Raw genomic sequence first — 27,144 nt, forward strand, 5'->3', positions numbered from 1 at the left:
AAATAATATATATATAATTATTGCATGGTTTCCAGTAATATTGCAAAAGAGAATTTGTTGTATGAAGTGCTCACATGCTGTTCCATAAGTCAGATAAAGATTAAAACAAATCAGCAGGTCTATATAAAAGCAACACACAGGAAAAAAAAAAAAAACATTAAAAAAAATTGTTCTTGGCTTTAATAAATTAAAATTTCAAAAGATGTATATCATTAATTAAGTTGTATAATGTATTAGAAGTTGTGTCAAATTATATATTATTGCATAATGATGAAACATTACTTTTGTTAATGTTGAAAGAATTGTCTTATGCTCATCAAGCCTGCATTTATTTGATCAAATGTACAGAAAAAAACAGCAATATTGTGAAATATTGTTACAATATAAAATAATGATTTTCTATTTTAATATACTTTAATATACAAAGCTGAATTTTCAGCAGCCATTACTCCTATCCTTCAAAAATAATTATAATAATGCTTATTTATTATCAATGTTGGAAATAGTTGTACTACTTAATATTTTTTATAACCTGTGATACTTTTTCAGGATTCTTTGATTAATAAAAAGTAAAAAAAAGAACAGTATTTATGTATAATAGAACATTTTGATACAGAAGCAAATATATATTTTTCTTTCTTTTTTTGAAAGAAATTAATACTTTTATTCAGCAGGGATGTGTTAAATTATAAAAGTTATAGTGAAGATTGATATTGTTAGAAAAAAATTATATTTTGAATAAACGCTTTTCCTTTTAATTTTTTATTCATCAATGAATCCTGAAAAAAGTATCACAGGTTCCAAAAAATATGAAGTATCAAATCATCATATTAGAATGATTTCTGAAGGATCATGTGACACTGAAGACTGGAGTAATGATGCTGAAAATTCAGGTTTGCATCACAGAAATAAATTATATTTTAAAGTATATTAAAATGGAAAACCATTATTTTAAATTGTAATAATATTTCACAATATTACTGTTTTCTCTTTTTTTTGATAAAATAAATGCAGTCTCTTTCAAAAACAGTAAATATAGTGATGTAATATACACTGAAAAAAATTATTATGGCCCGATTAAATTAAGCATAATTAATTTGTGCTCGTTTAAATAATTGAAATTTTGTTTTTGGATTTTAATAAAAAAAAATGATTTGGTTCTATGGGAATTGCATGTGTTTTTGTTTAAATTGAGATAAAATAAATTGATTGCAACCACTTACGATAAAAAAATTTAGTAAATTCAACAAATCATTTTTTTCAGTGTATAAAACTGCAGCCTTTGCCTCAATAAACTCCTAATTACTGCATATTAATAATTAGTAAGGTATAAGGCAGTTGATAAGTTTAGGTATTGTGTAGGATTAAAGATGTAAAATGTGGCCATGCAGAAATAAGGCATTAATATGTGCTTTATAAGTACTAATAAACAGCCAATATCCTAGTAATATATATGCTAATAAGCAACTAGTTAATAGTGAGAATTGGACTCTAAACTAAAGAGTCATATTTATCGATTGATTGATTGATTAATGTTGAAACTATGTCATTGTTTGTTTTTTTCAAAGCTGGTGGCATCTGATGGTGTTCAACAGAGCAGACCCGTGAAGGTGGACATCCTGGTCATCGATGCGAATGACAACACGCCCACCTTCACTCAGATGTCCTACAATGTAGAGATCTTTACTAATATGCTACCTGGAGAGACCATCCTGCAGGTGAGGACACAGGACAGTTACACACATCGGTAAAGCTGAGAAATCTTCACTGCGCTTATGAGGACCCATATATGAATCCCTTATTCATAGCGGAGTGTTTGTTGAGAACTCGTAATATGATTTGGAGTGTGAAATGAACTCGGCACAATGTTTGTTTCATTAATAACTGAGGATTCTGGTAAAATTGCTGAATGTGATTCAACTGTGTCTGCAATGTCAACGTCTTTTTTCCCCTGATAAAATAAGTGCAAAATGCATTGAAGAATGAGGCGCAAACAGTCATTCAGCTAAATGAACATAAAAGAGAGCAGGCAATAAAGCAACCTTTTAAAGAGGAACCAGATTATATGAACTGCAGCTAATGAACTGGAGTGACAAACTGCAGTGAGTCATACTGCGATCTGTTCACATCTTCGACCTTACTGAAGCCCATTCAAATGCAAAAATATAATTTTTCCAGAGGTCTCTTGTGGATTATTTTTGCGGCCCCACTAACTTAACCACATTTTAGTTATGTGACGGTGCTTTCAGCAGTGTAGCCTCACCAGTCTCAGACTTCACACCCACGGACTGTTGGCTGAACGTCTGATGCATAAGGCACACAAAATAGTAAACACTTTCTGGAGTTTCAACATCTGATTGGTCGAATTCACGCGTCTCCTGAAACAAAGCCTTTGTGACACCAAACCCCCCTCTTCATTGTATAGTACACTGAATGAAGTATAGTACACATTGTATAGTACACTGAATCATGGAATGGTCATTTTAATTATCCCAATTAAGTAGTCTATAAATTATTTTAATATGGTTCCCTAAAAAGATTAATTCATGAGATGTCTTATATTTTTGCATCTTGCGTTTTGACTAAATTTTAGGAGACTGTACTATCTAGCTTCCAAACTATTAGCTATAGCACATATTAGCATGTTAAATGCTAAGCATGAAGTGCTCTATGGGCAAAGCAGTTATAACATGTGCTGTATCAAGGCTGATTTATACTTCTGCATCTGACCTGTGCCGTAGCCTCTACACCGTGGGCTACAGGTCGATTTTCATTTATAATTCTGCATCCTGGTCCGCGTCGACGTGCAGAGTACACATGCAGAGGGAGCACCAATCACAGCGCTTGCGGTCCATGTAGAATTGACGCGTTGTTACATTTTTGGAGAGGTGCACGTCAGGGTTAAAACAATTTAAATTACACTGGGTTATCATTGTAGAGAAGAGTGGGCATTTGCTTATTCTGGTGGACTAAAGCCCAATTTAAACTTCTGCGTCGAGTGTACGCTGTAGCTACGTCGTAGGCTGTGTTGCACACGTAGCCTACGACGTTCACTCGACGCAGAAGTTTAAATTGGGCTTTTTAGTCTACAGCATAAGCAAATGCTCCACTCTTCTTTACAATGGTAACCCAGTGTAATTTAAATAGTTCTAATAATTCCAACATAATTGAAGATTAAACACAATCAAGTCTCCGCCTTTACTCATCTTGCTTACAAAACACATAAAATAACACTTAATTTCATCATTTTTACTCTCCATGTTTAGTCCAAAGCAAAGCATGCTGGGAATTACAGTTTCAGCAAAAATCATCTTCGAACAGTGGTGTAATGTAACGATGTAATAATAATAACTTGAGTTATTTTTTGGGAGAATACTTGAGTTTTTATATTTCTGTCAACTTTTACTTTTACTCCACTACATTTCCTACATAAAATGTATACTTTTACTCCGATACATTTCCCCAGGGCATTGTTACTTACTACAAAATAAATTCGGAAAACTGCAAGCAAACGTGCAAACAAGTGCTCGCGCAACCATTTTTTGGTCCTTGCGTCCGTTGCTATAGCGACTGACACGTGAGGCTGCGCGCTGCACAGAGCGGGACACTCTTAAACAGATTTAAAACATTGACAACAATACGGTATGTTATACACTACAGGACGTTTTCCTGTCACTAAAGTAATTAATCTGTTGACTAGATGTTGTATTAATGCCATTGAGGCTGAGAGGATGCTAACATTAGTACCTCAAGCGGTTAAAACAATGTGACACAAACACGCAAGTCAGACCCAAATATTTAATGTCACGTTTGTTACCATCTATTTGCATTATTTTATATCCATTTGGACGTTTTTATTCAGTCGTTATGCAGCGAAGTGGCATATTTGAAGCTAGTGATGAGAAATCAATGTATCCTCATGCAGCCGACAGAAACATATAAACAAATCAGAAACTCATTCGATTTCAGTTTGTTTTGGGGTTTTTTTATCATTACTTCTACATATTTTGAATAGATAACCATCGAGTGTTCTAAAGTAGAAGAAAATAAAGTGTGAAATATACATATGATATACATATACTGTGTCTAATTTCAATGCTATGACTATGTGTGAAGGGATTTATACTTTGTTGCCAACTCTCGCGAGACAAATAAGCAACTGCAGCTTCAAAAACAAGTCCAAAACAAGCCCAATATTATTATATTATTTATTATCATCAATATAATTTATGATTTTTTTTTTTTTTTCAATAAATGAGCCTGCAACATATTAAACTGAAACCTCTCGGAGTTCGAAAAGCAAAAACAGATGTGATTTTACAAAAAAAATCATCAAATTGCAATAAAGGGCACGCAATATCCTCCGATCAGCTGTGAACAGAAGAGGTTTGGAGATGGAAAAAGAGAAAAAGTGACGTGAAGGCCAATTATGGTAACCCATAATCAGAGTTAGTGCACACATGTTAGGAGCAGTGAGTAGTGAACACACACACACTGCAAACCGTGAAAAAGATAAGCCCTGCATTTCAATGTGCATATACTATATGCCCTAAATAGTATTGAAAATTACTAATGTCACATACTATTTAGGATGGATAGTATGCACATTGGCACACAGGCAAGCACAAAGGGAGCGCTGCAATATAGCCACATATTTATAGTAAAATAAATTCGAACCATATACTTGTTTTTTTTTACAATAGCCTGTAATGATAAATATATTATAAAAATATTTTTTATATTAAATTAGGTGCCTCTCCTCTTTTCCTCTCCATCTACATCTCTGCTGGTGGCATTGTTTGTAAAAATGTATACTTCTATTTACTACTAACTCATTACGTGCATTTATAACGTCACATTTACGTCACATTTACTTGTACTTTTACTTTCAATAAGTAAGATTAATATGAAAAAAAAAATACTTTTTATACTTAAGTACAATAAATATCACATACTTTAAAACTTTTACTCAAGTAATATTCTAAACACTGACTTTAACTTTTACCAAAGTAATTTTCTAGCAAGATATCTACAGGGAGTGCAGAATTATTAGGCACGTTGATTTTCTGATCATATTTTTTTTCCAGGCACATTTGACCAATTCCAAACCACAGTAATCCTAATAACTACTATTGATTTAGTATTTAATAATGTATAAGTGATATATAATTGTTCATGAAGGCTGGAAATGAAAATCACCTTATATTCAGGTGTGCAGAAGTATTAGGCATGTTTTCTTTTACAGATAAATTTAGCCAAAAAAGAGATTTAACTCAGACTGAAAAGTCAAAAAGTATTAAATGCCCATGAGAAGGATGCAATACTAATGCAATACTAGACATTCTAGTTAAGGCATGACCATTGGACAGTGAAATGCTCGTTGGGTCAGCAGGATCTGACAAAAACATGTGGTGAAGAAAAGACACCTGTTAACTGCAAAAGAATTAAGAATTAAGGTGAAGAATTAAGGGTGAAACCATCAGGAACCCTTTAGTCTCCAGCGCCACCATTTTCCAAAGCTGCAACCTACCTGGAGTCTCCAGAAGTGCAAGGTGTCAGGATCTCAGAGACTTCAGTTAGGTAAAGAATCCTAAAAAATGACCCCCACTAGATAAGAATCACAAGCTGAAGTGTTGTAAAATACATGAAGAAGGTTTTTTTATAGGCTTTATGGACAGATAGGTTGAGAGTGACTCTTGAAGGACCAGCACCACATCCTCTAGTACCACTGTTTGAAGAATTTATCTTCTAGAATCTGGCAGTACGTTTTGGGATTTCATTTTAGTCCATCCTGAAGTCCGTTTTGCAGAGATGGACTAAAAATGAACTCCCAAAACGTACTGCCAGATTCTGGAAGATGAATTCTTCAAACAGTGGTACTAGAGGATGTGGTGCTGGTCCTTCAAGAGTCACTCTCAACCTATCTGTCCATAAAGCCATACAAAAAAACCTTCTTCATGTATTTTACAACACTTCAGCTTGTGATTCTTATCTAGTGGGGGTCATTTTTTAGGATTCTTTACCTAACTGAAGTCTCTGAGATCCTGACACCTTGCACTTCTGGAGACTCCAGGTAGGTTGCAGCTTTGGAAAATGGTGGCGCTGGAGACTAAAGGGTTCCTGATGGTTTCACCCTTAATTCTTCACCTTAATTCTTAATTCTTTTGTAGTTAACAGGTGTCTTTACTTCACCACCTGTTTTTGTCAGATCCTGCTGACCCAACGAGCATTTCACTGTCCAATGGTCATGCCTTAAATAGAATGTCTAGTATTGCATTAGTATTGCATCCTTCTCATGGGCATTTTTGACTTTATACTTTTTGACTTTTCAGTCTGAGTTAAATCTCTTTTTTGGCTCAATTTATCTGTAAAAGAAAACATGCCTAATAATTCTGCACACCTGAATATAAGGTGATTTTCATTTCCAGCCTTCATGAACAATTATATATCACTTATACATTATTAAATACTAAATCAATAGTAGTTATTAGGATTACTGTGGTTTGGAATTGGTCAAATGTGCCTGGAAAAAAAATTTGATCAGAAAATCAACGTGCCTAATAATTCTGCACTCCCTGTATACTTTTACTCAAGTATGGCTTTTGAGTACTTTATACATCACGGTCTTCGAGTACTTGATTGGTTCACATTCACCCTAAATAATTTAATCTAGTAAATTGCACATTTTAGATAATTATATTAATCGAAAGCAAAGAAATCAAGTTTAGAAGAGAAACACAATTTTGCTGTATACTGTAAAACGAGTAAATTGGACAATATGTGTTTTCCCGTTTTTAGTGTAGCTTGTTTGGTAGCGAACTACTTTTTTAGCTTCAGCTATGCATTTTAGTAGCTTTTCTATAATTGAATTGCTTTAAATTATTCAGTTTCAGAGTAGCTTTCCAAGGACTGATTTGTTCTGATGACCTGTCCATCTGTCTCTTTCATTATGTCTCTTTCTCTTGACACATTGTGTGAGTGACGAATGCACCTAAGTCCATCAGTGCATTAAAGTTCAGTTCAACAACTTGTTTAGTTTGATCTCTGCACACTATGCTATGCTGATTAATCCTGTTGCCACTACTAAGATTTTTAGGTTGTGCATTTTGTTGAAAAACACAGTTTGACACTCCTGTAAATAACCAAACTCTGTGTGTATAGACCAGGATTAAACTCTCAAAAGACAAATGACAACTGCATTCATCAGCATTGTGAAAGTGACTTGCGTATGGTGGGCTGACAAAAAGTGGGACAAAATGATATAAAGTGAACATAATGTGTGCCTCTCGGTCCCTCAGGCTACGGCATATTCACTCTCTGTCTCAGTAATGATTCTCTCCGCTTTATTTTTGCACTCTGCTCATGTTCTGCTCCGCCTGTGTTTGTCTCATTCCGTCATGGCTGGGTCACAATTCAAAGGAAAATCGGACACATAAAGGACTGTAGTTTCTCTTTAAATAACAAGCTGCCCGGATCCTCCTGAAATGAGGTCACAGGTCACAGCTAGGTCACCGGGCCACTTGGATGTGTTTTATAAGCCATATTTGCTGCCCTGGAGTGTGTGTGTGTGTGTGTGTGTGAATTTTTCCTTACCTCAGCACTACAAGCAGCTAAAAGCACGGCGGTACGGATCAGTGCTTCTGAAGAGTTTTCTTAATAATGAGAGCTGTGGATGGAGGTGGCGCTTTCTTATTAGCAGGACTTTGAATTAATTACCCTTAGGGTGTATTTATTGCCCCGGTGCCTTTAAAGATGATAACGTTCAGAGTTAAGTGTTTACATCTAAATGCGTGTCTTTGAACCTAATCAAACGTGTTTAGTCTTTGATCCGGACCTTTGTGTTTGAGAATTTATCCTGAATAATCATATTATGCTGCTTTTAAACTTCATTAATACTGAGAGTCTAATCTGCATTTTAATAAGGACGGATGGATGGGTTTTCTGTTATGGTTAATTTGAAGTAATGAGTGTAGAGTTTAACGAAAGAAAAAAGTTCAGCAAGTAGAACTAACACCTCATCCGTAAATATTATGAAAATACGCCATGGTATCAACCAGGAAAGAAGTCCTATAGGCTTTTGAGCCTTGTACCGTGGTACTACCATGGTTATTTAACCTTTCACCTTGGGAATACCATGGTATTCAATAAAGTACATTCAGACACGGTTTATGATCTGATTTTTTTAAATACATTTTATTTAAAATACTTAATGTCTTAAATGTATTAAACAAATACATAAATGGACGTGGATTTTTCAAACATTGATTTCATCTATTTTTGTTTCATTAAATTACTATTACAAACTAGTATAAGCTCTATATACTATATTTTTTAATTTAATGGTTTTATTGGGAACCCTAATCTTAACTTTTGACAGTCTGATCAAACACACAGAATTAACACAAATATATTAAAACCCCCAAAAAGTATTAAAATTAGACATTACCATGTTTGGAATGGTAATACCAGTGAATACATGTGGCTTAAAATTCTGATGTCTCTTTTCTGTCAGCTGACGGCTCAGGATGCTGACGCTGGTTTAAACGGTCTCATCACATACGCCATCCTGGCTGGAGATCAGGGCGATTTCATCATCAGCAACCGCACTGGACGAATCACGTTAGCGCCAGGGGTCACGCTGACCGTTGGCCGCTCCTACGCACTGACCGTTAGAGCGTCAGACAACGCTCCTGACATAGAGAGGAGGTCAGATACTTCATTGCATCAGTTCCGTCTCTCACTGTTTGCTCGTGTATTTGGTCTTTTATTGTCTTTGTTACTATGTGCATATAGGAGCTCCATAACTACGGTCTACATAGAGGTTCTGCCACCCAACAATCAGAGCCCCCCACGGTTTCCCCTACAGACCTACAACCTGGAGATCAGTGAGGCCATGAGAATAGGAGCCATACTGCTAAACATGCAGGTATACACAGACTTTACTTGGAATGAAACATTACCCTACTGTTTAATGCATACTGCACAGTAGCCTGTACTCTAAAAACTGCCCACTATTTTTTTTAACTGTATTTAAACATGGTCATCCAAAACGTGTAAATATTAAAGGGGACATAACACACACAGTTTCTGCCAATCTCATCTTAATCTTGAGTATCTATAGAGTAGTATTGCATCCTTCATATCTCCGAATAATCTTTAGTTTTATCATATTTATAAAAGACAGATATACCGATGCTGTAAACAGCCGAGCTCGTGGAGGCGTGCAGTGAGTGGTGCTAAAGAGTCACAAGCACACACACACCTATGACACACACACACACACACAATAAATCATGACATTATCCCTGGATAACTTTCGCTTTACTATGCGTTTGTGTTGTTGACATTATATGCACTTACGCACCGATTGCCAACAAACATTTGATGCAGTTTCAGTCACCACCTGCGGGTTCGACTCTTGACCTGGAACAAACAAACACACTTGCAGAACTCCGTTGCTGCTCCGGAAAAACAAACTCCACTGTTTCGTTAACACTGGGTTATTTGGGAAGCTGAACAATCATATATTTCCCTCACAACCTGAAACACACTTCTTTAGTGTCATTGTTGATTTCGTGGTCTAAAAACAAAATGACAGAGCTGCAGACGGCTTCCATAATCTAAACAAAGCTCGTTGATGGACGTGCTCTTGCTCTCGCTCTGGTTGATGTGTGCACATGCTCATCCGGGCGAAGAGCAATTACAAGGAATTGCACCCTTTATGATGTCATACAGGGCCATACTCGGAAAAAACTTTCTGAAACTTGTTCGAATCCTGAAGGAGTGTATTTGGCACACAAAACTCCATCATATTTCCAACTCGTTTTTTGAAATTGTGGCGGTGTTTAGCATGAGAATCCAACTCTTCAACAGTATAAATAAGATGGAATGCATGAAAAAGCCCCCCCCCCCCCCCTAAATAATTCCAGAAGTGGAAATATCATGGCTATATTAATACAATTATTTTCTGAACATGGGTTTATAGATGTTGGAAGCCTGGTCTTAAGTTTCTAAGTCTGATCAAATTATGAGCCCCAAAAAAAGATGTTGGCAGATTCGCTGGAAATGGAAGGTCAAGTTAAGCACATTGCATTGTGGGATGCAGAATCCCACGCAATATGCCCTTTTGTATACTGCACATTTTGATAAATGTAGTAAGTCATCTGGGTATTCTGTGCATGCAGAAAATTAGCATACAGTACTACTAGTGTGTAGTAAGCCATTTTGAACATGGCCACTCTTTTTTCTTATATATCAAACCATAATCTTATTTTGGTTTTAAATTAAGATAATTACATTTGATCTAAAATAATTTATTAATTAAATGTAATTATTTGATGCTTTTAAACTTCAGTGCACAGACAGATGAAGCTGTCACACTTAAAAAACAACTTAATCAATATCACCAGATATCCTGGAAAGTCTAGCAAAGGTCTAGGGTTATACATTTATATGTGTTGTAAAATGTCACTGATTCTACTTTTGTTCATTATGCCCTTCAAACAGACTTGGCCTTTTCATTTAAGTGTATTGATATCCGGCAATTGATTTTATGTTTCATTGATTTTATGTTTCACAAACCAGTACTTGTCTGAACGACCAGTGTAAACTGTGTGAATTGGTGTATTTCCACAGGCTACAGACCGTGAGCTGGATCCAATCACCTACAAGATAGACAGCGGTGACCCGCAGCAGGTCTTCAACCTTTCACGAACGTAAGTTTTCATTAATAAGTAAAACTCAGTATTGTGTACGTTCATATAGAAACGCTTAATGTCACCTTTAAAAATAAATTCCCACTAAAAATATTAGACACAGGTAGACTGGGTAAACTCAGCCAGGTTGGAAACCTGTACATTTTTCTATCCTGCTTCCGTTACAAATCTGCGGGGACCAATCACAAACTGGCTTATCCACCTGGCGCGCTATTGGTGGGTTTAACACGATGACGATAGAGAAGTGACGGCAAACAGCTTTTTGTTTACATTCAACATGGCGGCCACCGAAGTGCAGCAAACCGTTGATGCCGCTGTCGCTGTTGTTTTAAAAGATTCCATTGCCAAGTTTTCTTTGAAAACGGAACAGAAACTTGCCCTGGAACAATTCCTACAAAAGAAGGATGTGTTTGCCTTACTACTGACCGCTCTGCAAAGTACGTCACCCGGATCGTTGGTCTGATTGGTTGAAGGACTATCCAATTGCGTACGTTGAAACGACGTACGTCATTTCAACTATGCCTCTTGTGCAGTAGAAAATACAGAGCAGACTACCTAGACTAATGTTCTATATTCAAAAGAGAGAGCTTGGTCTGGTGATAGCCAGATCATCCGGATCATTTCCATATAATGACCAATGCAATCTACCAGTTAGCGTCTGGTTTAATACGTGTTTTTTTGGGGGTGGTAAATAATGGGGCAAACATCAGTAAATTGACAAGAGCAAACCTTAGTAAATTACATTGCGTGATTCATTTAAATACTCCCATAAATTTAGCGTGTGAACGGTAACCTCCTACAAATGCTGCAAAAATAACTCCACGCCTTTTCAGCGCAAAATTTTCACTGACTGTCTTTAGTAAATCCTGACAGTAGTTTTTTAGCGCCAATAGAGGGTTTTGCGCTGGCGCAAGCTGTTAGTAAATCTGGCCCACTGACGACATGGTGTAAGCACACATGTAAATTGTCATACTGCTCTACTGACAAGCCCAACGCAGCAAAATTGGCTCAACCAATGGCGTTAACTTAGGGGCGGGACTGCATGGTACGTTGATGGCACATTGACTGTACATCTGTACCTCTCTCTGCATGACAATCCCTTACGGAAGGCATAAAGACAAGACAAACCCACAAACAGGGTTACAGTGTGAATGCTTTCTGAGAGTGTGAGAGAACATGTGAGAAATGAAAATGCTTTTTAAAATAATATGTAGTTGGTCCCTTAATGACCAACTACACATTAAACACACTTAATTCTGTCGTTAGTAACAGGAGTAGGGTTGGGAATCGTGAGAAATTTTCCAGTTCCGGTTCCAGTTCTGGTTCCGGTTCCGGTTCCGGTTCCATTAAAATTATTAAACAAATAGTGGTAAAGGAAAAGGCACAATACGCAACTCAAACAATCCTTTTTGTGTTTATTACTTGCTCTCAAATTAATTTACAGGTTGGCAATGTAAAAAAAAAAAAAGTCCTGTATTGAACATGTATTACAGTATTAATTAAGCCATTCTTGCTAAAAAAAAAAAATAGAAAGAAAATTTATGGACATTAAAATTAAATATGTTCAAATGAACACCTCTGAAATTGTCTTATTACATTTTCTCTCTCTGTCTCTGAATAAAACCAAGTTATAAATTAGTATTAGTTATATTTATTAATTAGTTGTATATTAATTTAATAGTAATTCAGTTATTCAACAAACTTGTAAATAATAAATGGTAATTCAGCATTACATCTCTCTCTCTCTGTAATGAAGGGTCAACAGGAAGTGGATCCATTTGCAGTTTTATTAAAGGTAGCAGAAGTACAGACAGGGATAGAGCAATACCGTAAACAAGGACAGGCAAGGATCGAGGCTGGCGGCGGGAATCAGAGTCGGGTCACAGGCAAGGATCAAGGCAGGCGGCTAACAATCACAGACCAGTGTACAGGCAAGGTTCAGGGCAGGCGGCAGAGGATCTCAGATAACAAACAGTCCGGGTAACAACAAAGTATCAGTCCACAGAAAACGCTCAGAAATGACAACCGTAGCAAATCAAGACTTCGCAAATATGTGGCGTGTGTGTGTGTCTTAAATAGTGTGTGTGTGATGCAGTGCAGGTGTGCGTGTGATCAGTCCCAGGAATGAGGGCCTATGGGAAATGGAGTCCGACTGATCATGAATCAATATTCCGGTGATGGCTCCCTCCGGCGGTCCGGAGGATGAACCGGTGAAGCACTGTATTCATGACAGAGCCCCCACCCTGTGAGCGGCTCCTGACGCGAGGAGGCGGACACCGGGGTCTACCACGTGGTCGAGGGGCCGGTCTCTCCGGGTGCGTCTGATGGAATTCCTCCATGAGTGCAGGGTCCAGGATATCACCTGCGTCGACCCAGGATCGCTCCTCCGGTCCGTACCCCTCCCAGTCGACCAGATACTGTAGTCTCTGACCCCGACGCCTGGAGTCGAGCAGTTCTCGAACTTGATAGGCCTCCTCGCCCTCAATCCTCAGTGGTGGGGGATGTCGGCCCTCGGCTCCCTCCGGTTCTCCCCTCGGACCCCCGGAGGGTTTCAGCAGCGAAACATGAAAAGTGGGAGAGACACTATAGTTAGCAGGCAAATTTAACCGAAATGAGACAGGAGTAATTTGTTTAACGATTTGAAAAGGCCCTACAAACCTGGGACTGAGTTTCTTGCATGGGAGTCGTAGACGTAGGTCCCTGGTGGATAGCCAGACCCACTGCCCCACGGTGTACTGGGGGTTCGGTCGCCGATGTCGGTTGGCCTGAACCTCTTGTCTCCTGATAGCGCGTTGCAGATGATGATGAACCAGCTCCCAAGTCTCCTCACTCCTTCGCATCCATTCGTTTACAGACGGTAGCTCAGAGGGTTCGCCGGACCAAGGGAACAGAGGAGGTTGATAGCCTAGAACACACTGGAAGGGAGTAATCCCTGTGGCTGGTTTCCTGAGGGAGTTTTGGGCGTATTCAGCCCGCATCAAATAACGACTCCATTCAGTCTGGTTTCTTTGGCAGTATGTGCGGAGGAAGCGGGTGAGTTCTTGATGGTAGCCAGAAGTGAGACTGACGTTGATGTTCAGGTTCTTGAAGAAGGCTGACCAGACTCGAGAAGTGAACTGCGGACCTCTGTCCGACACTATGTCCTCAGGTAATCCATAAAACCTGATTACGAAGTTGCAGAGCAATTCAGCAGTCTCGAATGCAGTGGGGAGCTTGGGCAGTGGAATGAGACGACAAGCTTTTGAGAAGCGATCTATGACAGTGAGAATGGTGGTGTTGCCTTGTGATACAGGAAGATCAGTGACAAAGTCTATGGCGATGTGTGACCAGGGGCGTTGTGGAATGGGTAGAGGATGCAACAGGCCAGCCGGAGACAGATGAGGGGTTTTGGAGGTTTGGCAGGCGGTGCAGTTGTGGATAAATTGAGTTACGTCATTGAACATTGAGTCCCACCAGAACTGGTTCCGTAGGAGGTTGTGTGGCGGTGATGCCTGGGTGACCGGAACTGGGTAAATCGTGGACGTGGTGCAAAAGTTTATCTCTTAAAGGAGCTGTTACAAACGTTCGGTTCGGTGGGCATGCCGCTGGTGGAGCGGTCTGTGCATTGGCCTGGGGGATCTCTGACATTACGTCCCATTGGACTGGTGCTAGAAGTAGTGAGTTGGGAATTATGGGTTCCTCGGTGTCCGGTCTTTCTACTCTGTCAGTTTGTCGGGACAATGCGTCAGCCTTGGTGTTCTTAGACCCCGGTCTGTAAGTCACTTTGAACTGAAAGCGGGTGAAGAACATAGACCATCGAGCCTGGTGGGGATTCAAGCGCTTGGCAGAGCGGAGGTATTCTAAATTCTTATGATCTGTGAGCACGGTGAAAGGATGTTGAGCTCCCTCCAGCCAATGGCGCCATTCCTCCAGCGCCGCCTTCATTGCCAGTAACTCTCGATCACCCACGTCATAATTTCGTTCTGCTGCGGATAACTTTCTGGAATAGAAGGCGCAGGGAAACATTTTCTCAGGGGTACCTTGACGTTGAGACAGAATGGCCCCGATGCCTGTGCCTGATGCCATAGCTACCTCCACTATGAAGGGTCTGTCAGGGTCTGGGTGACGGAGAATGGGTGCCGTGGTGAACCGTTCCTTCAGCTTGCTGAAGGCCTCTTCAGTCTCCGGGGACCAGTGTAAACGAGAGGTTTGACATTTCGTCATGGAAGTTAGAGGAGCTGCCACACTGCTGAAATTGCGTATGAACCGCCTGTAGAAATTTGCAAAGCCCAGAAACCTCTGTAGTTCTTTGAGCGTGCCCGGTTTGGGCCAGTAAAGGACTGCGTTAACTTTGCTCTCATCCATAGCGACCCCGTCTCGACTGATGATGTACCCCAGGAAGGAGGTGGAGGTTTGGTGAAACTCACATTTCTCAGCTTTTGCGTATAACTGATGCTGGATAAGCCTCTGAAGAACAGCCCGGACGTGCTGGATGTGTTCCTCCACTGACCTGGAGTATATGAGGATATCATATACTATGACCCAGCGATTCAGCATGTCTCTGAACACGTCGTTGATGTAGGACTGGAACACTGATGGACTGTTGGAGAGCCCGAACGGCATTACGAGGGTCTCGTAGTGACCAGTGGTTGTGGAGAATGCCGTCTTCCACTCGTCCCCCTCCCTTATGCGAATGAGATTATACGCACAGCGGAGATCCAGTTTGGTGAAATATTCGGCCTGTCGTAACTGTTCGAGAGCAGCGGGCACCAGAGGCAGAGGGTAATGGAACTTGACAGTAATGTCGTTCAAGCCTCGGTAATCAATACAGGGCCGAAGTCCCCCGTCCTTCTTCTTCACGAAGAAAAACCCTGACGAGGCGGTAATTCAGTCGACCGTTGTTTGCTGAAAGCCACAGCTAGATTGTGTATTCAGCCGGGATGTTAAGCTTTTCAGGGTTGACCTCGTTCAGCTTGACCGTTTGAATAGGCAGGGGAGTGACTTGTTGTAGGCAGTTGGTATGGCAGGAGGTATCCCACTGCAGGATCTGTCCCTCCTTCCAGGAGATGTGTGGATTATGGGTTCGGAACCACGGCAGACCAAGGATGATGGGGTTGTTGGGTGAGTGAATGACATAGAATTGGATACGTTCGTGGTGAAGAATTCCTATCTGTAACCTGAGTTCAGTGGTGGTGTGTGCCACTCTTCCTCCTCCAATAGGTTTTCCATCTAACGCCTCCACTGTTAATGGAAAATGGCAGTCAGTTAGGGGAATGTTGTGTTTCTTAATAAAAGTATCAGATATGAAATTCCCAGCTGCACCAGAGTCTAAAAGGGCCTGCGTGGTAACCACCTGTTTGTTGAGAGTGATTAGAACGGGGATTTTGAGACAGGAGGGTGAGTAATCGGACTGAATGGAGGAACTCACTGTTTTAGAGCTGGTAGGCGTGGGACGAACCGGGCAGTGGCTTCTGAAGTGACCAGCCTGACCGCAGTACAAACACAGGTGCATTTGGCGTCTTCTCTCCCTCTCCTCCGGCTGAAGAAGAGTGTAGCCCAGCTGCATGGGTTCGGGGCTTGGACTGGAAGGACTGGTGACGCGTGTGGGGCGCCGTGAGCGGAGGAGATCGTCAATGTGAATGGAAAGTTCAATAAAAGAGTTCAATGAGCTACCTTCGTCCTGGCAGGCGAGCTCTGCTTGCAATTCCATGGTTAGGCCTCGACGGAACAGTAGCTTCAATGTGTCCTCCACCCAGTTAGTCTGAGCTGCCAAAGTGCGAAACTGTAAAGCATATTCAGCCGCCGTTGTTTTGCCCTGAGTGAGAGAGAGCAGCTGATCACCGGGACTTTGGCCACCCGCGGGATGTTCAAATACCTCTCTGAATCGTTGTAGAAACTCAGCGAATGAGGGAATACAGAGTCATCGTCTCTCCAGACAGCAGTGGCCCAGTCCAGCGCTTTGCCGGTAAGCAGAGAGCAGACAAAGGATATGCGACTGGTTTCAGTGGGGTACAGAGAGGGCTGTTTAACATATAGTGAACATTGGAGGAGAAATCCTTTACACTTTGTTGGAGTACCATCAAACTTCTCTGGCAGGGCCAGACGGGGATTTACCGCTGGAGAGGCGGGTAATGCGGGCGTGGCAGGCGCAGCAGGCGGTGGCGTGGCGGCCTCGGCGGGGTGGATGTGTAGGGTTTGAAGCGTCTTTACCAACTCTTCCGTTAGTGATGTTAAATGGTTCAGTTGGTGGTGATGCATCGCTAACTGATTGGCCTGAGCGGATAACTCAGTGGAGATCTGTGACCAAGCTGCTGGATCGCTGTGTGGTGAAGTCTTCTGTAATGAAGGGTCAACAGGAAGTGGATCAATTTGCAGTTTTATTAAAGGTAGCAGAAGTACAGACAGGGATAGAGCAATACCGTAAACAGGGACAGTCAAGGATCGAGGCTGGCGGCGGGAATCAGAGTCGGGTCACAGGCAAGGATCAAGGCAGGTGGCTAACAATCACAGACCAGTGTACAGGCAAGGTTCAAGGCAGGCGGCAGAGGATCTCAGATAACAAACAGCCCGGGTAACAACAAAGTATCAGTCCACAAAAAACGCTCAGAAATGACAACCGTAGCAAATCAAGACTTCGCAAATATGTGGCGTGTGTGTGTGTCTTAAATAGTGTGTGTGTGATGCAGTGCAGGTGTGCGTGTGATCAGTCCCAGGAATGAAGGCCTATGAGAAATGGAGTCCGACTGATCATGAATCAATATTCCGGTGATGGCTCCCTCCGGCGGTCCGGAGGATGAACCGGTGAAGCGCTATTCATGACACTCTCTCTCTCTCTCTCTCTCTCTCTATATATATATATATATATATATATATATATATATATATATATATATATATATATATATATATTGATAGTCTATAGTTTATTACTACTGAAATAACATATTTACCCGTGTATGAATTCCTACCTGGCAATGGGGATGTGAAAGGTGCAGCAGTCTACCTTAAACAGTTGAAAACATTGCATGTTTTGAGGTTGATTCCGTGCTGTAGCAAATGTTTTGTTAAATTGCTAGTGCAGCCTCCTTTGCATGTTATTAACTTTTCACATGCGATACATTTTGCTTCATCGTCATTCATTCTTTGGAAATGAATCCATACTTGTGACTTTCTCTTCACCATGCGAAAATATCTGACGCAAAACCGTGAATGTGTAGCGCGAGCCGGGCTTTCAGTGCTGAACTGCGTAAGTTGGTTGCACTCCTGGAAGCGGCAGGCAACATTCATGATGAGGTGAGCTGTCGCTCGCTATTAAAGTATACGCTCCCAGCGCTTCGCACACACATTGCACCAGAACCGTTTTCGGAACCGAAACTTAGGAATTTTGTGCGGTTCCGGTATTTTTCAAAAATCAGTATCGGTTCTGCATAAGAACCGGTTCTCGGTTCCCAACCCTAAACAGGAGAGAGTCATTTTAATCCAGAGAGCAGAAGAGCAGTACTAGTGCTGTCTAACTCGCCTCATCTTTCTTTTTCCAACTCATCTGTTCTTTTTTCTTTTTCTTTTCACCTCACCTGGTGTGTTTTCTGGTTTTGTCTGTTCTTCTCATCTTTCATCCTTTCTTTGTTCTTTTTTGCTGGGCTGTGCCTCACCTCGTCTGATTTCATTAGATCTGGTGTTATCACTTCTTATATTATCTCTTCTTATCACTTCTCGTCATGTCTCATCATGTCTCTTCTCTTCTCCTATCACTCTATCTCTTGTGTCATCTTGACTTTCCTCGTCTTGCTTCATCTCATCTCATCTCAACTCATCATCTCATCTCATCTCATCTCATCTTATCTCATTGATAAAAATGCAGCGGAGAGGTTTTCTGGGGTGACTGCTGAAATAAAATCTCTTTCATTGTTTCAAGGATTTTCCCTGTTGAAAAAACAGCAAAGACAGTTAGAGTCATTAAAAAAAAGGATGTTAAAATTTAAAGACTTTGCCTTGAATGCTATGTGCCTGGGAGAAGGTTTGTGAGGCTGAAAGAAAAGAGAATCCCAGTCACTGAAGTGTTTTATACGCCTGTTTCACAGGCTTCAGAGGACACGTTCAATATCGCTTTTGTAGGGGTCAACTGAGGAGGAATATAATTCTACACACACACACACTCACACACTCACACACACAAACACGAGCAAGCAGCGCAGCAGCCTGCTTCTTCTACTGTGTGTGACTGCAATGTTAACAGGATCCTGTCTGCCCATCCTCGTCTGCCAACCCACACACACACATGTGAGTGCACTGTTGGATGAAGCTGGTGATTTGCAGAAATCCTATTGGTCTCTGGATGATAATGGCATCCCTGTGGCTGGTGGTTCAGCATGGATGATCACAGATACTGTTTGTTGAGTTGCACCCGTTGATAAATAATGTTTATTTACTGTCTGCATTGTTTTAGCACACAATTCACCAAATGAATTATGCAAATCAGGTCACGACACAAACACACCCAAAAATGTTATCCTGAATACAATTTACATGGCGCAATTTCTGATCTTGCGGTTCTGAGTTGGCGTTATGTGTCTTACCTTATCATAATTATGACAATAGTTATGCCATTTAAAAGGATTGTTCACCCAAAATTTTATATTCTGTCATCATTTACTCATTTACCGTCATGTTGTTCCAAACCTATATGGGTTTACTTCATTTGTTCAAGCTGATTTGTTTCTATATAATGAAAGTGTAATGAATATAATGACAAAGCACATTAAAAGTATCATAAAAATAGCCCATAAGATTCAGAACTTTTCTGAATCAATGCAATAGTTTTGCATGTGGAAAAGAGGTTGTGCACTAAAAATCATAGCTCTCAAATATAATTAGTGCTTTTTGAATATAGGCATATTCAAATTTAGTGCATCTTGATTGGTTATGAGAAAATTGTGCATTCCCCTGTGAAACTTTGCATTTGCTTTTTTGCGAGTGAACGCAAAGTTTCTCGGGGGAACGCAAACATTTTGTGAGCGAACACAAAGTTTCTCGGGGAATGCAAATATTTTGTGAGCGGACATAACGTTTCTTGGGGAATGCAAATATTTTGCGAGCGAACATAACGCTTCTCGGGGGAACGCAAAACATTTGCATTTCCTCTCATCTCAAATTCTTTTCTTCACCACATCTCTTTAAAGGCTCTGTACTTTCCACTTATATTTTATGGAAAAGAGCCACATGAACATAATAAATCTCCTTTTGTGTTCAAGAAAAGAATCAAGAAAATAATCATAGAGAAACCACATAAAGAGGAGTAAATGATTTTTAATTATGAGTGAAATGCCCATTAATTTAGTTCACAATATTCATCATTGTCCTCAATATAGACTAAACATAATTTGTTTTTTTCTCTCTCTCTTTCTTAATTTATTTTTCTATGCCTCTACTTAACTGTTTGTCTTTGTGTCTTTTTTAATGACAGAAAATAAAACCAAAAAATAATTAGAAGACAATATGAGGACTTTGAAGTGTGGCAATGAATTAAATAGAAAGTTTAATGAGAGTGTTTTGTGTCTGTTCAGTATAGGTCTTTTGCTGCTGGCCAAACCTCTGGACAGAGAGACCATTGACCAGTATCGCCTCATCGTCACTGCTTCCGATGGCCACCCAGGAGGGGTGAGACTGCATCCATCCCACAATATCAGCACAACGCCACTTACTGACAGCTACTCTGATTGAAATGTCGGATCACTTTGCATCTTCTGTTCATATCTTTCATATCATAGGTTTCCTGCTGAATGTTCCCTTTGCTTTTAAGTGACCCTATTATGCTTTTTTCGGATATTACCTTTCGTGTAGCATGTAATATAGCTGTTTGTGGATGGAAAATATCTGCAAAGTTCCAAAGATCAAAGTGCACAATTAATTTGAGTTATTGTCTCTTAAAAGAATGAACCGACTCTGACCCAGCGGCGCAGGGGCTTACATAATTATTTGTATATATGAATGGAAAATTGTTCCATACATTCTGACTTTGTTTTGCAATTCTGACTTTATATCACGCAATTCTAACTTTTTATATCACAATTCTGACTTTATATCTCACAATCCTGATTTTATATCTCACAATCCTGACTTTATATCTCACAATCCTGACTTTATATCTCACAATCCTGACTTTATAACTCACAATTCTGACTTTATAACTCACAATTCGGACTTTATATCATGCAATTCTGACTTTATATCACGCAATTCTGACTTTATACAGGGTTGCCAACTCTCACGCATTTGGCGTGATACTCACGCTTTCAGGCTCTGTCTCACGCTGCCCAACTTAATCTCACGCCAAATTGCCAAACCTGCTTTTGATAAACAAAGTCTAAGTTTTTTTAAAAATTGTATGTTTTAATGCGAAATTCAAACAATAAATAGTGTTTTGGCACTAATATGGCAAAACGGTTAAAGCCAGAGTGTTGAAAAACGGAGTTGCGACATGCTCTCTCATCTCCCGGCTGTGCGCGCGGTCACGTGCTTCACGGAGCTCTCAATACTTCTAGCACTGTGTCAGTACATTTGAATGGCTTGATACACAACACCTCCACTTTACAGGTGTTTGCAGCAAGTTTTAGTAAACAGTACAGCACAGTGTGCATTGATTATTACGTACAACCATACAGGATCGTTTTATAATGGAGAGCGATGGAGATGCAACAATGTTAACATTAATGTTAATGTTTTTTATTGTATTTAGCCCTCAGGTATTCTTTACTAATTGGTCACACTCATACTCATTGGTGGTCAAATGTGACCATACACCTTAACTATTTTTCAATTGAATAAATGTTCTATATTTTAGTTCAATAATATTTATTGAATATTTTGAGATATTTTGGTACTAAATTCTATTTGTGCAATAATTATGGTCCATTAATGACCACTTAAAATATTTTTCTTCTAATAGTATAGTAATAAAGGTTAAATTAGAGAATTCTTATTCAAAGAGGCAAATTAGAGTCATTTTGTGGCTCGAAAAATTGTCATTTCCATTTGTAATGCCATTACCCACTGGTGCCTTTATGGCTCTTTAATCAATATACATGTATCTAATCTAGTTGCATAAAAAAGTATTGCCATTTTGCATTTTAATAAATATTTAGATATGATCAAACACTCGATTTCTTTAAATGTGAAATTTTAAAATGTTAATAACGTACATATCCTTATTTCTTTATGTGTACAGTAGGCTATGAATTGATACTGAAAAAAGAAGTAAAGAAAATCTCACTCCAACCTGATCTTAAAAGTTGGCAACCCTGCTTTATATCTCACAATCCTGACTTTATAGCTCACAAAACTGACTTTATATCTCACAATCCTGACTTTATGTCTCACAACTCTGACTTTTAAATAAAAAACTTGCAATTGTGAGTTATAAAGTCAGAATTGCATGATATAGTCAGAATTGCGAGATATAAAGTAAATCCTGACTTTATATCTCACAATCCTGACTTTATATCTCACAATCCTGACTTTATATCTCACAATCCTGACTTTATAACTCACAATTCTGACTTTATAACTCACAGTTCTGACTTTATATCTCACAATCCTGAGTTTATATCTCACAATCCTGACTTTATATCTCACAATCCTGACTTTGTATCTCACAATCCTGACTTTATAACTCACAATCCTGACTTTATAACTCACAATTCTGACTTTATAACTCACAATTCTGACTTTATATCTCACAATCCTGACTTTATAACTCACAATCCTGACTTTATAACTCACAATTCTGACTTTATATCTCACAATCCTGAATTTATATCTCACAATCCTGACTTTATATCTCACAATCCTGACTTTATGTCTCACAACTCTGACTTTTAAATAAAAAACTTGCAATTGTGAGTTATAAAGTCAGAATTGCATGATATAGTCAGAATTGCGAGATATAAAGTAAATCCTGACTTTATATCTCACAATCCTGACTTTATATCTCACAATCCTGACTTTATATCTCACAATCCTGACTTTATAACTCACAATTCTGACTTTATAACTCACAGTTCTGACTTTATATCTCACAATCCTGAGTTTATATCTCACAATCCTGACTTTATATCTCACAATCCTGACTTTGTATCTCACAATCCTGACTTTATAACTCACAATCCTGACTTTATAACTCACAATTCTGACTTTATATCTCACAATCCTGACTTTATAACTCACAATCCTGACTTTATAACTCACAATTCTGACTTTATATCTCACAATCCTGAATTTATATCTCACAATCCTGACTTTATATCTCACAATCCTGACTTTATAACTCATAATCCTGACTTTATAACTCACAATTCTGACTTTATAACTCACAATTCTGACTTTATATCATGCAATTCTGACTTTATATCTCACATTTCTGACTTTATATCTCACAATTCTGACTTTATATCACGCAATTCTGACATTATATCTCACATCTGACTTTATATCTTGCAATTCTGACTTCTTTTCTCAAAATTGTGACATAAATTAGCAATTGCGAGTTATAAAGTACAATTCTGAGGGGAATTTTTTTTTTTCTCAGAATTGAGTTTATAGCTATCTCACAATTTTGACTTTATATCTCGCAATTGCGTTTTATAAAGTTAGAATTGCAAGATATAAACTCGGGCTCTTTAAACTAATATTTTCACAACCACAAACACAAAGAAAGCTGGGGAAAAAACTGTATTCATCAGTTTATTTCTTTTGCACAGTCATTACTGTCAAAAAACTCTGCAAAGATGTTCAATAATGAGACTCAATGCACATTCTGTTTAAACACATTCACATTTTAAACAGAGAATTTACTTGGGCATTATCAGCTTAGCTTCTCTAATGAGCGAACTTCAGCAAACACAAATGCTGGTGTGGTAAATGACTGCATGAAGCTCATTTATCAAACACCGGCTGATATCTGTAGAGCTGATGAAGAGGGAGTTTTGAAGGAAGGCAGACATGTTAAAAGCTTGAGGCGGAAGGATGTGCCTTAATCTCTCCCTGTGCAACATGACTGAGCAAAATGACTTATATCTGGTCAAACAAGTCAATTATGTCATTTATTATATACAGTACATGTCAGATCATGGTCATGGAAAGTGTAATGCGGTTAATTTATCAATGTAATTTACCTGACCTCTACTTCTTAAAAGATGATAATGATATCAAATGAAATATTCAGTGCAGCTCACATTCTTGAGATCAAACAGGCTTCAGTGGAGTTCAGCAGATGCGTTTTGCACTAGTCTTTCAGGTGGTGTGTGTGTGTGTTTGATGGTGTTGATGTCTCTTGACAGAAATATAAGGACTCTCTGCGCATGTGATCTTACAGTCTCATTTAAGCACAAAAAAGCACCTCAACACTTTTTTGCCAAACAGCAACTCCATCTATGAATACATAAATCGTTTTTTTTTTCCTTTGGTGAATTAATTTTTCATGCACATCCCACTGGGATTTAAACTCTACATGCTGATCTTGACTGATCGGTTGAATTTATATTCCTCACTGTGTGCTATTAAACTTTTAAGCCCCAGGAACTCAATTGCTTATGATTTAATTACATCTCCGCAAATGTGTTTCTGGAATAGAGTCAGAAACTAAATGGTGACACTTTTTTTCAATAAGTCATTTTCAATATTTAAAAAGGCAAAAAAAGATTGACAGACAGCAGAAGGGTGAATGTCAGAGTGAATGCTGTGAAAGATTCGGGGTCTGACAGCAAGTGCTGAATGATGCGCAAAGACTCTTATCTGAACATAATTAATATTTGCATAAATACTTTTTCATGTTTTTTTTATTTAGTTTTTATTTGTATTTTTTTGACAATGTCTCCTTTCAATTTTAAATTTAAATCTTTCTTTCTTTCTAATTAAATTTCATGAAAATATTTTTTTTTTTGAGGGGATTTCAGTTAACAAAAAATAAATAAAAAATGTAACTGTCATACTCATGGATTGCCATTCAACAGTATGGACCCTTTACAGAAACCGTGATGATGCATATCCAGTTATCAATTCATATTTTAATTTATTAAAAATTTCATAATACTATATATTGTGTTAAATTACATTGTCAGTAAATGTCAAAAAATCGAATGAACGTTCCTGTGAGGGTGTTTTCTAGTACAATGGCCTGACCAAAATTAATAATCTCTCTATTTTTTCCCTATTTTGGAAAGTCATGGAAACTCTATCAATTTCCTTTTGCTATTGGAACAAATAGACATGCAAAAATGATATTTGCTGTCGTCTCCTGTATAGAAGTTTACCCAACTTCTGCATCTAATAACCCCGGGAATGTGAAACGGGTCAATTCTTATTAAAGATTTATAACCCTTACTGACCTCTAATAATCAAATAATTGCCAATTTCGTTCCAGGACCAACAAGGATGTTGATCTGATAACTTGTCCTTATGCATATTTAATTAATTCCTGCTGATATTTAATGAATATGTCTGTATTTGTAGACTTCCACTGCCACCGTCATCATTGTCGTCACGGATGTTAATGACAACGACCCCACCTTTGACCTCACTTTTCCCAGAAACCTGACAGTGAAGGAGGAAGAGGCCAATGTGTTTGTGGGTCAAGTCAGGGTAAGTACAGTACCATGACAAAAAGAAATAAAGTATCTTTAGTTTGGGTCTTTTTCCACAACATTTCTAAGTTTGCAAGTTTCTAAGGGTCCTGTGAGGTTAACACCTGTTACCCCTTCACATGGCATGCCGCACAGATCTTCAAACAGCACTTTCAATTGTTCCCCAATTAAGTCATGGTAAATTAGAGTCATTAGTCATCTTACAGTCTGTCGCTGATGACTGCTTCTGTTCTGCCCTGCCAAGCGGTTGAATTTTTAATTAGCATGTTTGATTAATCATGCTTTGGTTGGTTAGAAAGATAATCAATGAAAGATGCGTAAGGCTTTCACTCACAATGTCGTGATTGTCATCATGCTTCTCTTTACCGCTCGTTTGTTGCTCTGTGATGTCTTGATCACCGAGTTCGGGGCCGATGTGATTGACAGAAGTGAGATGACGCAACGTTTCCTTTGTGCATGAATACAACTGCTATTGAAGTCATTTAGTGTGTGTTGAGCTCATGTGGCGTGATATTGTTTTTTTAATGAACTAACCACTTAACATCTAAAAATGAGCGTTATGGGTGCTGTTGCTAAAGCCTGCCTATAAGCTGTTCTCTCACTTTCCGTCCTCTTTCTTTTCATTTCATCATCCTCTCATCGTCAAGACATGTTCTGTGTAGTCTGCCATGTTCACAACACGCAGGTGCTCACCAAACTTTGAGGCCTCACTCTCAAATTCACACACAGATCCCTGTTGAGATCTAAACCACCTGGATTCTTATTGTGCTGTGACAACAAAGAGGCATACGCGTACGGACACTTACTTCACACATCGGAAACGCACGTCAGTGTGTGTTTCTGCACTAAAAACACATACAGCCGTGTTGTTTGCCACAGGCTAATATGTCCAAAGGCTTTAAGATACTATTCACACTGAGAGCGTCAAACAAGCTTCTATCTATCTATCTATCTATCTATCTATCTATCTATCTATCTATCTATCTATCTATCTATCTATCTATCTATCTATCTATCTATCTATCTATCTATCTATCTATCTATCTATCTATCTATCTATCTATCTGTCTGTCTGTCTGTCTGTCTGTCTGTCTGTCTGTCTGTCTGTCTGTCTGTCTGTCTGTCTGTCTGTCTGTCTGTCTGTCTGTCTGTCTGTCTGTCCGTCCGTCCGTCCGTCCGTCCGTCCGTCCGTCCGTCCGTCCGTCCGTCCGTCCGTCCGTCCGTCCGTCCGTCCGTCCGTCCGTCCGTCCGTCCGTCCGTCCGTTGATAAAACCTAGTTATTGTGTCAGTAAATTGGCCAATTCCACCAAAAAAAAAAAAATTGTCATCGTGTGAGCCACACTGGTCAAAATGTTTAGATGTTTTTTTCACCTTTGAAATATTTGTTATATAAAAATGTCATGTTTTTTTTTTTTCTGTTGACACAAACTGCTTTCTATTCTATACAATAATGTCAGTTTTGTCTAGCTGAATGCTCTCGTGGATCACACTGAGCTTTTTAATGTAAATACAGATTCAGACAGGAGGTAATAATTGACTGGAAAAAATCAATAATGTAGTACATCAAAAAGAAAATGTGTATTTATACAGTACATTTATGTTTTGAAGAAGTATGTTACATATACGATTAAAATTCACTGTTGTTTGTTCATTTTTACAAACTCTATTGTGTCTTTCTCTGACACATACATATCTTACTATCTTACATATCTTCCTATTGCTCTTCCATGACAAAAAAAATAAGTTTACATGCAACACATTTCTACAAAAATAAATGTACTGTATAAATACAAATGAGTAAGTTCAAATATGTA

General features: G+C 38.9%; 1 protein-coding gene across 1 annotated transcript in view; it reads left to right on the plus strand.

The window, feature by feature from the left end:
- The window catches only part of pcdh15a (protocadherin-related 15a), a gene marked incomplete at both ends in the record, with an annotated part of 306,543 nt that overhangs the window by 157,782 nt on the left and 121,617 nt on the right, over window positions 1-27,144 (plus strand). The window contains 6 exons of the mRNA XM_079842239.1: window positions 1,569-1,718; window positions 8,513-8,706; window positions 8,794-8,926; window positions 10,636-10,715; window positions 20,258-20,351; window positions 25,200-25,328. Of these exons, the coding sequence (XP_079698365.1) occupies window positions 1,569-1,718; window positions 8,513-8,706; window positions 8,794-8,926; window positions 10,636-10,715; window positions 20,258-20,351; window positions 25,200-25,328 (780 nt within the window). The remainder of the gene's footprint in view (window positions 1-1,568; window positions 1,719-8,512; window positions 8,707-8,793; window positions 8,927-10,635; window positions 10,716-20,257; window positions 20,352-25,199; window positions 25,329-27,144) is intronic.

Source organism: Gobio gobio, assembly GCF_949357685.1.
Source record: "Gobio gobio genome assembly, chromosome: 18".
Lineage (NCBI taxonomy): Eukaryota > Metazoa > Chordata > Actinopteri > Cypriniformes > Gobionidae > Gobio > Gobio gobio.